The sequence below is a fragment of the Aquarana catesbeiana genome, linkage group LG10, assembly GCF_042186555.1.
Source record: "Aquarana catesbeiana isolate 2022-GZ linkage group LG10, ASM4218655v1, whole genome shotgun sequence".
In the NCBI taxonomy this organism is placed as follows: Eukaryota; Metazoa; Chordata; class Amphibia; order Anura; family Ranidae; genus Aquarana; species Aquarana catesbeiana.
Window position 1 is genome coordinate 162,532,099 of NC_133333.1, and position 12,045 is coordinate 162,544,143.

Sequence of the window (12,045 nt, forward strand, 5' to 3'; positions counted from 1 at the left end):
ACTCTCATTTTTCAAATAAAAAACCAAGCCTTGGTATATGTATCCACAAGTGCTGGGACAAGGTATCACCCCACAGCCGGATCTGCAGCCACGGTTATCAGCGTTCCCCCGTCTTTTACACTGGCTCTGTTTTTCTTCTGTTACTTCCTGGTTCCTTCCACATGTGGGCGATGTGAGTAGAGGCCAATGGTTAACAATAAGGAAGCAGTACACCTTGTGATGTGAGATGCCTAAGTAAAAATGGATGAGCTATATGAAGGAGGAAAATCTAAGGAGGCCAATCAGAGGAGTGATTGTGATCTAAAGCACTAATAATAAGCCTCTAAGGTGAGGGCACAACCGGTGGCAGTGACACAAGGCTATTTGTAGATGCACAGAAGTGGATAAATGTGAAGATTTTATCTCCATGTATACTGATATCACAAACCAACAAAAGGACTGTTTGTTTTTTTGCACTATTGGAATTTATAAGAACACTGTGTGGAATATGGAGCAAATTGCACTTTATTGTTAAAATTTTTTTTTGATTATTGCATTTTATAGAGGATTGCACTTTACATTATGTATATTTTTTATGCACTTTTTGATATTTGTAATAGTGCTGCACTTATTTTAAATATTCTGTCTGTCAAAGGAGCCATACCAGGAGGTGGGACTTTATGATGGCGGGCGCCCGGCGATTAAAATTAGAGCTGACATAGTGGGTGACGCCGGCCTGACACCTGCCACTGTGCCAGTGTGATATTTGTAATAGCGCTGCACTTATTTTAAATATTCTGTATTATCACATATTTGGAAGTGTGGGAAGTGTTGGTGGCTTCTAGGTATTATATAGCAGCTCACATTGTTTCATCCAAAATCCTTTGACAGACAGCACACTTGTCCAGTGCCGGGACATGTGCTGTCTATCATAGGTGGGAGCCTATCCAAAAAGCAGGACTAACACTGGCACAGGTGAGTCTGCATTGTTGGGCACAGATGAGGCTGCATAGATGGGTACAGCTGAGGCTGCATAGATGGGCACATGTGAGGCTGCATAGATGGGCACAGCTTAGCCCTGCATTCTTTATGCAGCACACTCCTGAGCCCTGCATTCTTTATGTAGAGCATTCCTGAGCCCTGGGGCTCTTTGGGGACCCTAATGTAAAGAAGGGGATCTCTGGGGAGTCTTATGTAAGGAAGGGGATCTCTGGGGAGCCTGATGTAAGGAAGGGGATCTCTGGTGAGCCTGATGTAAGGAAGGGGCTCTCTAGGGACCCAGATGTAAGGAAGGGGCTCTCTGGGGACCCTGATGTAAAGGGGGCTCTCTGGGGACCCTGATATAATGAGGGAGTCTCTCCGGGGACCCTGATGTAATGAAGGAGGCTCTCTGGGGGCCCTGATGTAGTGAGGGGGGTTCTGGGAACCCTGATGTAAGTGGGGGGGCCGGTGGCTCTTTGGAGACCCTGATGTAAGGGGGGATCTTTACTCAGACATGTAATTATATTTTATATATAATATAATATAAAAATATATATACACACACACACACACACACACACACACACACATGTATATTATATGCATGTGTATACCCGCCAAAAGCATATGGCTTTCTTTACTTCGTAAGTCTGCAGTCTGCTTGCTGATGTGATGAAGATGTTTCAGCATTGGTATTTTTTCTGACTCTAACTATTGGCACACCATATGTATCTTTTGAAACCCTTATGGTGGGGCACTATCTAACATTATATCGCATATCGTGGTTCATATATAATTTTCATCAACCAAGTACTACCTCATTTTGCCCCACCACAGTGGACTATTTCAAAAAACTTCTTTTTCTGGACCAGATCTCTGTTCAATTTCGTCCAGCAAACATTCATCAGCAAACACGTTCAGGTCTTGCATCAGATGTGCACCTGTTTCTACATACAAGCCCCTGAAGAAAGGATCAATTCCTGAAACGCCTCGGGCTTTCTTCTCTTCTTTTTTCTTTTCCAGGGAGAGATCAAATTGTATTTGTACATTGATGTTTGTATTCTTTTAGGAGATCACAAGTGTTGTTATTTTGTATTTTGACATCCCCCATTTTTTAATGTCATTGTTGCTAGTAATGAGTCAGTTGCAATAATTTTATGCACTGACTTTTTAATCATTAACTAAATAAATAAAATACATCAATTTTAAATTGTATTATTGTATCCTTTACGATATTTTGTTGCCTTTAAAGTCCTAACCTCCCTATGGGGGACTCCCAATATGCTAAACACCCCTCTATGTTAAATTATGTGGCCATGCACACATAGGCGTTTACAGGCATATTAGAAGAGGAGCATTTAGAGGCTGAAAAAAAAACATTACTTGCACGTTCAGGAGAGGAGCATTTGATCAGGAAAAATGCTTGATATGCCTAATTACCTGTAAACTAGTCCAAATGTACCTAAATGCTAGACAAATTTAGCGCCCAAATGCTTTACATACTTAAACACTTTAGGTGCATTTTTTTTCTTTTTAAGCTGCTTTTTTTCCTGCCAGGAAAAAAGGCATTTAGAGAAGCTGGACAAATGCCCAATCTGCATGCGACCTTAGGAATAAACTTTATTTGCATGATGTCCCCACATGACACTTTTCTCAAGCTCAACCAGAAGATAAGATATACATTCCGAGTCAAATTTACTGCTACTTACTTGGCACCAGGCTTAATCTCCTGACCGTTCTTGAACCATTTCACAACAACATCAGGGTTTGCAACCTCCACAAACATTTTGATCTTTTGGCCTTTGTCCACTGAGTAGCAAGGATCCAGTTTTCTTGTAAATGCTTGAAAACACAGGAAGTAGAATAAAAACATTTTAATATGTTTAAAAAAATGTATCTATTTTTGGTAGTTTTGTGTCATATTTCTAAAACTTCTCCTTTTTTGTATGTTAGGATATAATTTTAGGGATTCTGAAATGTACTTTTTTCTGATGTATGGAGTTGGAAGGTAACATGATAGTAAGAGTATTGATGAGCCAATCCTGTAAAGTTTGTTTTGCATGGAGTTTGCCAAGTACTGCAAAATGTTTGGCAAGTCTCTAATTTAATTAAAAAAACACTGAAGTCTGTAGGGATGGGGTGGGGTTGTGAATCTTCATAATCAATTCTGGCCAAAAATGCCATTTGTGGGGGTACTAGGCAATGTAATTTTAGTTGCAGATAAGAAACCGATTGATCGGATTCTCCAGAAGTTCAGTGCTTGCTTGCTTTTTTATTGGCTAATTTGAACTGTTCATTCTGCTGTGTTACCATTAATAGCTACCCATTTTAATGGTTAATTCATATTTTTGAAGCATGTTCTGATTGTAATACGGAAAAATAAAGCTGCATCTACTACATTTAAAAATATATTATAGGGGTAACATAGAAAACAGTTTCATGTTCTTTTATAAACCCTATGCATCATCAATATGTATCCATATGGTATGTTTATAGTGTCTCAAAGTCCCATGAATGATGGCAGAATATGCCTCAAACATAGGGGCTGATTTACTAAAGACAAATAGGTTGTTCACTTTTCAAGGGAAGTAACACTTTCCCCAAAGTTTAGTGAATGATTTCCATCATCCAATCATGTGCAAGCAAAAATGCCTTTTTTACTTTCCTTGCACCTGATTGGGTATTCTTTGCAAAGTGAAATACAGTGGGGCAAAAAAGTATTTAGTCAGCCACCAATTGTGCAAGTTCTCCCACTTAAAAAGATGAGAGAGGCCTGTAATTGTCATCATAGGTATACCTCAACTATGAGAGACTATTTGCTGTTAGTATTTCACCTGCATCTATCTAATGCCCTGTACACACGACCGGTTTTCCCCTCAGAATTAACTCTGAAGGTTTTTTCGACGGAGTTCTGCTGAAACTGTCTTGCATACACACAATCACACCAAAGTCCGACCGTCAAGAACGCGTTGACGTACAACACGTACGACGGGACTAGAAAAGGGAAGTTCAATAGCCAGTAGCCAATAGCTTCTGTCTCGTACTTGCTTCAGAGCATGCGTAGTTTTTGGTACGTCGGAACAGCATACAGACGAGCGGTTTTCCCCATAGGAATTGGTTCCGTCGGAAATATTTAGAACATGTTCTCTTTCTAGGTCCGTCAGAATTTTCGACGTAAAAAGTCCGATGAGGCATACACACAATCGGAATATATGATGAAAAGCTCCAGTCTGAGTTTTTCTGTCGGACATTCCGCTTGTGTGTACGGGGCATAAGGGTATTTTCTAAATGAACAGGTAGTGACCACATGAATAGCGTACTAAAAAAACATTGGCTTGCACATATATAAACAGTGTATAAGTAAATTTGAAATAACTAAAATGTTTTGCAATCTGAATTCACCCAGAATACATGGAGTGCCGACATCTAAGGTAGAATATTAGCATTTAACTATTCAATGTGATGAAGTTTGGCTCCCCAACCTATGGGAGAATTCCTGATCTCGACATTTGCAATGCTGCAGGTTGGTTGTGGGGTATGATTATTTGGTGCATCTGCTTCTGGGGGCAGTCGGGGGGGGGGGATAGGCTGTGCAAAGGTAATGTGTGGGGAAACCATGTGCATGTGTGGTCTGTAGAAGGATCTATCTTAAACATGGGCCGTTGAATATAGCTGTGGTGCTCTGTTCATATTACACTGAAGATGCCTGGAGGCCCTCCCAGTTGTACCAAGTAGTGAAGAGGACTGGAACTGACATTTTTCCTACATGGTGGGCCTGTCATGGACGCACTGGCCATAGTGCATTTGAAGTTCTGAGGCACACGCAAATGCACAGGTACAATCCTGCGGGTGCCCGTCATGCTCATGCGCAGGTGTGAGTGCATTAGCCACTGACACTGGTGCCAAATGGCCTATATAAGTGCAGCAGCTGCACTAGTAGGTTGCTGCCTGATCTGCAGCTGTTATACAGTCCTGTTTCTGTTTCCTGTGTTTGATTCCTGTGATCCTGGCTTATCCTGACCACACTTGAACTCGACCTGTCCTGACCTTGGCTTGCTTCTGGACTCCTCTTACCTCTTACTCATCTGCCTGATCTAATGTTGCTAACCTCTGTCTGTATCCTGACCATTCTCTGCCTGCCATTTATGTCTGTATCTGGCCATCTGTTGCTGACCTGGCTTGTCTGACCCTGCATCCAGTTATCAGTCTGTCCTGCTCTGCATACTGCCTGGTTACGCTGGTCCTCCACCTACTGTGTGCTGCCAGTCTTACTGCATCTTCTACCAGCTGCTGTCTACACAGCCTGCTGTTCCTGCTGCCACCCGCTGCTCCAGCTGTCCGGCTCAACTCTAGTGATGCACCTGCCACGCACCCCTGCAACTAACAGAAGATCGTAGAGGCACTAATACCTTACTGAGCTCTCATGGCCACTGTCACAACATCAGTGGCCCTTGAGCTGGGGCTGTATGAGAGGTCTCCCTCTACACATCAGGCTCTCACAGTTATAAGACTATATTCAGAAATGAAAGCTGGATTGTCACCCAAATTATATCAAACTTGTGTTATACAGTCAGGTCCATAAATATTGGGACATCGACACAATTCTAATCTTTTTGGCTCTATACACCACTACAACATATTTGAAATTAAACGAACAAGATGTGCTTTAACTGCAGACTTTCAGCTTTAATTTGAGGGTATTTACATCCAAATCAGGTGAACGGTGTAGGATCTACAACAGTTTGTATATGTGCCTCCCACTTTTTAACGGACCAAAAGTAATGGGACAGCTTAACAATCGTCCATCAAACTTTCACTTTTTAATACTTGGTTGCAAATCCTTTGCAGTCAATTACAACCTGAAGTCTGGAACGCATAGACATCACCAGATGCTGGGTTTCATTCCTGGTGATGCTCTGCTAGGCCTCTATTGCAACTGTCTTCAGTTCCTGCTTGTTCTTGGGGCATTTTCCCTTCAGTTTTGTCTTCAGCAAGTGAAATGCATGCTCAATCGGATTCAGGTCAGGTCATTGACTTGGCAATTGCATAACATTCCACTTCTTTCCCTTAAAAAAGTCTTTGGTTTCTTTCTCAGTATGCTTCGGGTCATTGTCCATCTGCACTGTGAAGCGCCATCCAATGAGTTCTGAAGCATTTTGCTGAATAAGAGCAGATAATATTGCCCGAAACACTTCAGAATTCATCCTGCTGCTTTTGTCAGCAGTCACATCATCATTAAATACAAGAGAACCAGTTCCATTGGCAGCCATACATGCCCACTCCAAGACACTACCACCACCATGCTTCACTGATGAGGTGGTATGCTTTGGATCGTGAGCAGTTCCTTTCCTTCTCCATACTCCTCTCTTCCCATCACTCTGGTACAAGTTGATCTTGGTCTCATCCGTCCATAGGATGTTGTTCCAGAACTGTGAAGGCTTTTTTATGTTGTTTGGCAAACTCTAATTTGGCCTTCCTGTTTTTGAGGCTCACCAATGGTTTACATCTTGTGTTGGACCCTCTGTATTCACTCTGGTGAAGTTTTCTCTTGATTGTTGACTTTGACACACATACACCTACCTCCTGGAGAGTGTTCTTGATCTGGCCAACTATTGTGAAGGGTGTTTTCTTCGCCAGGGAAAGAATTCTTTGGTCATCCACCACAGTTGTTTTCCTTGGTCTTCCAGGTCTTTTGGTGTTGCTGAGCTCACCGGTGCATTCTTTCTTTTTAAGGATGTTCCAAACAGTTGATTTGACCACACCTAATGTTTTTGTTATCTCTCTGATGGGTTTGTTTTGTTTTTTCACCTTAATGATGGCTTGCTTCACTGATAGTGAAAGCTCTTTGGATCTCATATTGAGAGTTGACAGCAACAGATTCCAAATGCAAATAACACACTTGAAATGAACTCTGGACCTTTTATCTGCTCCTTATAAATGGGATAATGAGAGAACAACACACACCTGGCCATGGAACAGCTGAGCAGGCCAATTGTCCTATTATTTTTAGTCCCTTAAAAGGTGGGAGGCACATATACAAACTATTGTAATTCCTACACCGTTCACCTAATTTGGATGTAAATACCCTCAGCTGAAAGTCTGCAGTTAAAGCACATCTTGTTTGTTTCACTTCAAATCCATTGTGGTGGTGTATAGAGCCAAAAAGATTAGAATTGTGTCGATGTCCCAATATTTATGGACCTGACTGTAGCAAACACATATGTCTTCCCTGTGTGTGTGACACATAGTCATAGGTTCCTGATAGTTTCCATCCATTGTGTTCATTACCCACAAATATTAATCAGGTTTAAATACCATTTTGATAGTCAAAACAACTTAAATATCAATAGATGTCAATATTTAACCTTTGAGTATAGAACAGTACAGCTACTTATTGCAATCAGGCACTCCAGCTGGGAGATTCTGCGCCCAGTTCCATGGTCTGTCCAACTATTTGAGGAGATTATAAGTCAATATGGGTCACACTCATATTCTTACACTGGATTCTTCTTAGGGTGGGCAGACCGACCCTATACTCATCCTTTATGACTATACTAATGATATTTTTGCTTCAGTTTACATGTTTTACACACCTATAATGTAGAAAGCAAGCAAAGAATGTGCATGTTCTTAAAATTATCCATATATGGTTAAATATGATGTAAGTTGATAAAGTTGTGCGTAAGTGTGTAAGCTGTGCGTGTGTTTTTTCACATGGTGTAATTTTTATGAATAGTTACATTACCTTCACTTTTTTTTATTTGAACTTTTGCTTTCTTTAGACGCTTCAGCATGCCTCTTAAGTCAGTCACACCGTACTGAAAGGCAATTTTTTCATACTCGCTTGGTTTGGCATTCTTCAAAATTTCCCAGACATCTGGAGGAATTCCCTCTGGTTCCTCTTCTTTTTTTTTCTTCTCCTCCCTAAGATTCAAAACAATATTCTGTAAATTACTCCTGCATACTTAGGAAACAATCTGGAGGTTGCTGTTTATGAACTTGTTTTTAATATCTGCTCTTCTTTATATAATTTCTCAATTTAATAGTGCAAAAATGTACTCTGGTACCTTTATTAAGGTAAATAGGTGTCTGAATCTATAATACATCAATTACTAATTATTACTATTATTATTTGTATTTTAACTGATATGCTAATTCCCAATTAGATGATATCTTTGGTAATTAGGTCAGTGAAGTTATCAATAAAACATGAATTAAAGGTGAAATGTCTGTCTTAAACACATTGATGAATAACCTTGTCTTTTTTTTTATACATACCTCTTCTTGAGTAATGCACTGAAGTCAAGCTCACCAGCATTTTCATCCTTTTGTTCACCTCTACAAGTATTAAAACATTACATTTGTTAGATTACTATATTGAATCATCTGCACATATGAACTTTTTTTTTTCATAGGTTCTCCTTATGTGGCATGTGCCCTCTCTATAAAATGTCTTCTGTGCTATTTTCTGGATTCTTACTATCCTACTTCAGTTATGTCTCTGAATACAAGTAGTCAATCCAAAAGTCAAAAACCTAATGGGTAACTCCACTTTCTGTGCAACTAAATAGCAAAGAAAAAACATAGCATATACAAGTCATATTGTAATTGAATGTTATTTGAAAATTACCTTTCCTTTACAATCTGCAGCACTGTAATTCTTTGTAAAACTCAGTGCAATATGGCAACCCGGAGGCCTTCTGTACACAGTTGGTGTACAGAACTTCCCCAGAAATGTCATTTTCTGCTTGTGTGATTGGCTCGCTGATTTTTTTCAGAAGTCTGCACTAAGATACAGGTCCGATTTTAGGGAAAAAAAATTCATTTTTGGTGAGATACGCTAAAAGGGTTAATTACTTCTAAAGGGATGCTGACCCTGCAGCTTTTCTCAGTAGAACACTGCAAGTTCATCAGCTGATTAACAATGAAAAAATATATCTATTAAGATTAACTTTGTACATTGACATAACCCAACAAACAGCTTTTCCTTCAGAGCAGAAAATGGTAGGAATCTACAACAAAGTTTGTTAAAATCCTTGTAATGTGCATAGACCTCCCAGAGGGGATTGTTTTCTTCTAAACAAAAGTGGAGTTACTCTTTAAGGTAGACCTATTCTTAAATGTTCCCTTATTCCTGGGAAAAATAAATCAACAAAAATATAGTGGGTGAAATACTTAAATATCGTGGAAAAAAAATGTGTCATGCTCCCTCCCTCCATGCTCCCTCCATTGCTGGTCATGAAAACAAAATCTAGAGCAGATTTTTTTCCTAGAAATGTAGGTGACTGTTATTATATGTTTATGATAATGTTTGAGTATAGGTCCTCTTTATAGTGCTGAAGATAATGACATTGCTATAAAAGTCTTATAAAAGAATACAAAGCACCATACTTTTATTGTAGTATTTTATGATAAAGTAACAAAGAGAATGTAATTCAAATATAAATTTAATGTAATCATTTTGGGCAAATGTGATTTTCAAGATACCACAAAGGGGATGTGCAAAGTTTATTGGAATTAAATCAGATTTTACAACACCGAAGCCAAAGCGCTGAAAAATTAATTTGGATTGGTGTGAAGTTTTACAGGTATTCTTCACTGATGGCATTGCCTGATTTCAAAACCGGAAATGACATAATTCCAGGCGGAGTTAGGCGCCATTTTTGAAAGGTGGACTCAATGTTTTGACTATAGTCATCTATGTGCTGCTTCAAGCAGAACTTCACCCTATCTAACACCCATGGCCCTACTGGTAGCTAACACCTCTGCCTTTAATCTTTGGATATTTGCTTTTGTATAAGTACCTTTATTTTGTTTACATTTCCCGCACTTCTGGGCCTTGTCACCATGGCGAGGTACTTCATCTCCAGTCTCCTGTTGACTCCTGGGATATCAGTGTCATCAATCCCAGGAGTTAATGGCATCCTCCGCTGCTGGTATTGTGTTATTTTAAAACCAGTAATGACACGATAACCAGGTGGAGTTAGGCCTCATTTTTGAAGGGTGGATTAGCTATTTTGATGATACAGGGTATTGAGCGGTGGCAGAGGAGGAGCAGAAGAAAAAGGAGGAGAAAACGGCAGCAGGAGCAGTAAACGGAGGTGGTGTTGGTGCTTTTTGGCAGTACACTGTGATGGAGGCATTAGATTTGGCAGAGGATGTGCAAGATTGGGATGTGCATGCTGGGTAAACTAGCTGCACTAAATCCCGGAATACACTGGTGTCAGCATCAGATGCCCACACCAAAGACGGCCGCCACCAAAATGTCATCAGGGCACAGTAAACCAGTCATTTAAAAAGTAAGGACAATATCTGCTTTATTGACAATATCCATATTAAAAAACATTTTATAAGGATCATGGGGATCTTTTATAGTTTTTTTGAGTAGGAGACTGTAGCTCCTTTTAAAGACTGCTAAGAAATAGTTTCATACTGCACAGAGTAAGGTCTGTGACTAGCAATGTTCCCGAAGTCTGACTTCAACCTTTCTAAACTGAAAATGACACAGTTTGCAGTAGTTTTTATTAACAACTTCCCTAATGTTCCCCCCTCCTACCCCAGGCCCCAAAGCAGTTGCATGGGGTGCTATGGCTATTTTTAAGCTACTGTTAACATAGCTTTAGGCTACCATTTATAGGTCAGTGTTAATAATATTATTAACAAAAAACAAATACTTACGTCCTCTTGAAAGATTCTAAAATACCGACATCTTCTGATACAGCTGCATAAGAAATGTAAAAAAAAAAAAGCATTGGGTTTCCAACTCCAACATCAGCTGTATTTTAACTATACATATTCTGTGTGTGCTTCTCCCCATGGGAAATGGAAAATTTTATATATATAGATCTCTCTCTCTCTCTCTCTCTCTCTCTCTATTATATAAATAGTGCAGCGCTACCAACTCTCATGTGACTATTTGAATAAAAAAGTCTAAACACAGTGAAAAATATATAACATCAAATGTCCATAAGAAATTTATAAATAAAAAAAGTTCATATATATATATATATATATATATATATATATATATATATATATATCAACTTCTATAATTTCTTGATTGCTGTGCACAAATATTCCACCGCTGTGCTTCCACCACACTTCTCAGGTATTCTAAACTGTGCACACCTCCACCAGCTGTTATCCCTGCTCACCTCAACACTGAGCCATAAAAGCTCTGAATGGAAGCTCCCTCCTTTCTCTCCACTTCAATATCAGATCTCCTGCTCCAGCCTGTTGTATAAACTCACAAATGAGGAAATTTCCCCTTGGGATATGGTCCATGTTCATGCAAATACAAATGCAAGAAACATAGTGCTCTCCATTGAGAAAGCCAATTGTAAGGCGATACGCGTGTAGAGGAGAGGAGCCGAGCCCATGACGTCACGCCATCAGAGTGGTGAGAGAGCGGATGTCTTGTAATACTGTGACAAGTGATTTTAACCATTTAATCCTTGTAAGTGCAATATTTTTAAGGGGGAACCTGAATAAATGATTGAAGTGGAGAGCACTATGTTTCTTGCATTTGTATTTGCATGAACACGGACCATATACCGAGGGGAAATATTTTTAGATGGTGAAGTGATACACAGAGAGTATTCAGCAGCTGCAGAAATTGAATGTATAATTTGTAATGTATTAGGATATATGGAGGAAATTGGAGTGTCTACAAACACCAAAACAGTAATATCAAGGTGCCTATTTCAAGCCAGGTAATTGATTGCGCAAAACTGGCAATCAAGGAGGCCTCTGGCATCTGAAGAATGGGTCAAGGTGGTAAATACTACAGTGTGGAAGGAAAAAGTGGTAAATACTAGAAGAGGGAATTTTGAAGCCCTGAGTGGATAATATGGGTTGTCCCCCATGAGGGATTGAAAGAGGTGAATAGAGTAGAACTATGTGGTCGGAATCTACAAGCTGAAACAATATGGATATAGGATTTTAATTTCAAACATTAGCTTAGAGGTAGTGGGTTACTGTGAGGAGAGAAAGGGAGGGGGAATTAAGAGGAAAGACAATAAGGAAAATATAAAAACATCTTTCCCCTTATCATAATTAGAAATGTTGTGTGTATAAGAGTGGCAT

General features: G+C 39.6%; 1 protein-coding gene across 1 annotated transcript in view; it reads right to left on the minus strand.

Moving 5' to 3' along the window:
• The window catches only part of LOC141110993 (myosin-binding protein C, fast-type-like), a 154,023-nt gene that overhangs the window by 84,571 nt on the left and 57,407 nt on the right, over positions 1 to 12,045 (minus strand). Inside the window, exons 7-10 of the mRNA XM_073602874.1 lie at positions 10,639 to 10,681; positions 8,239 to 8,298; positions 7,706 to 7,884; positions 2,670 to 2,802 (exon numbers count right to left, since the gene is read on the minus strand). Coding sequence (XP_073458975.1) covers positions 2,670 to 2,802; positions 7,706 to 7,884; positions 8,239 to 8,298; positions 10,639 to 10,681 — 415 coding nt within the window. The remainder of the gene's footprint in view (positions 1 to 2,669; positions 2,803 to 7,705; positions 7,885 to 8,238; positions 8,299 to 10,638; positions 10,682 to 12,045) is intronic.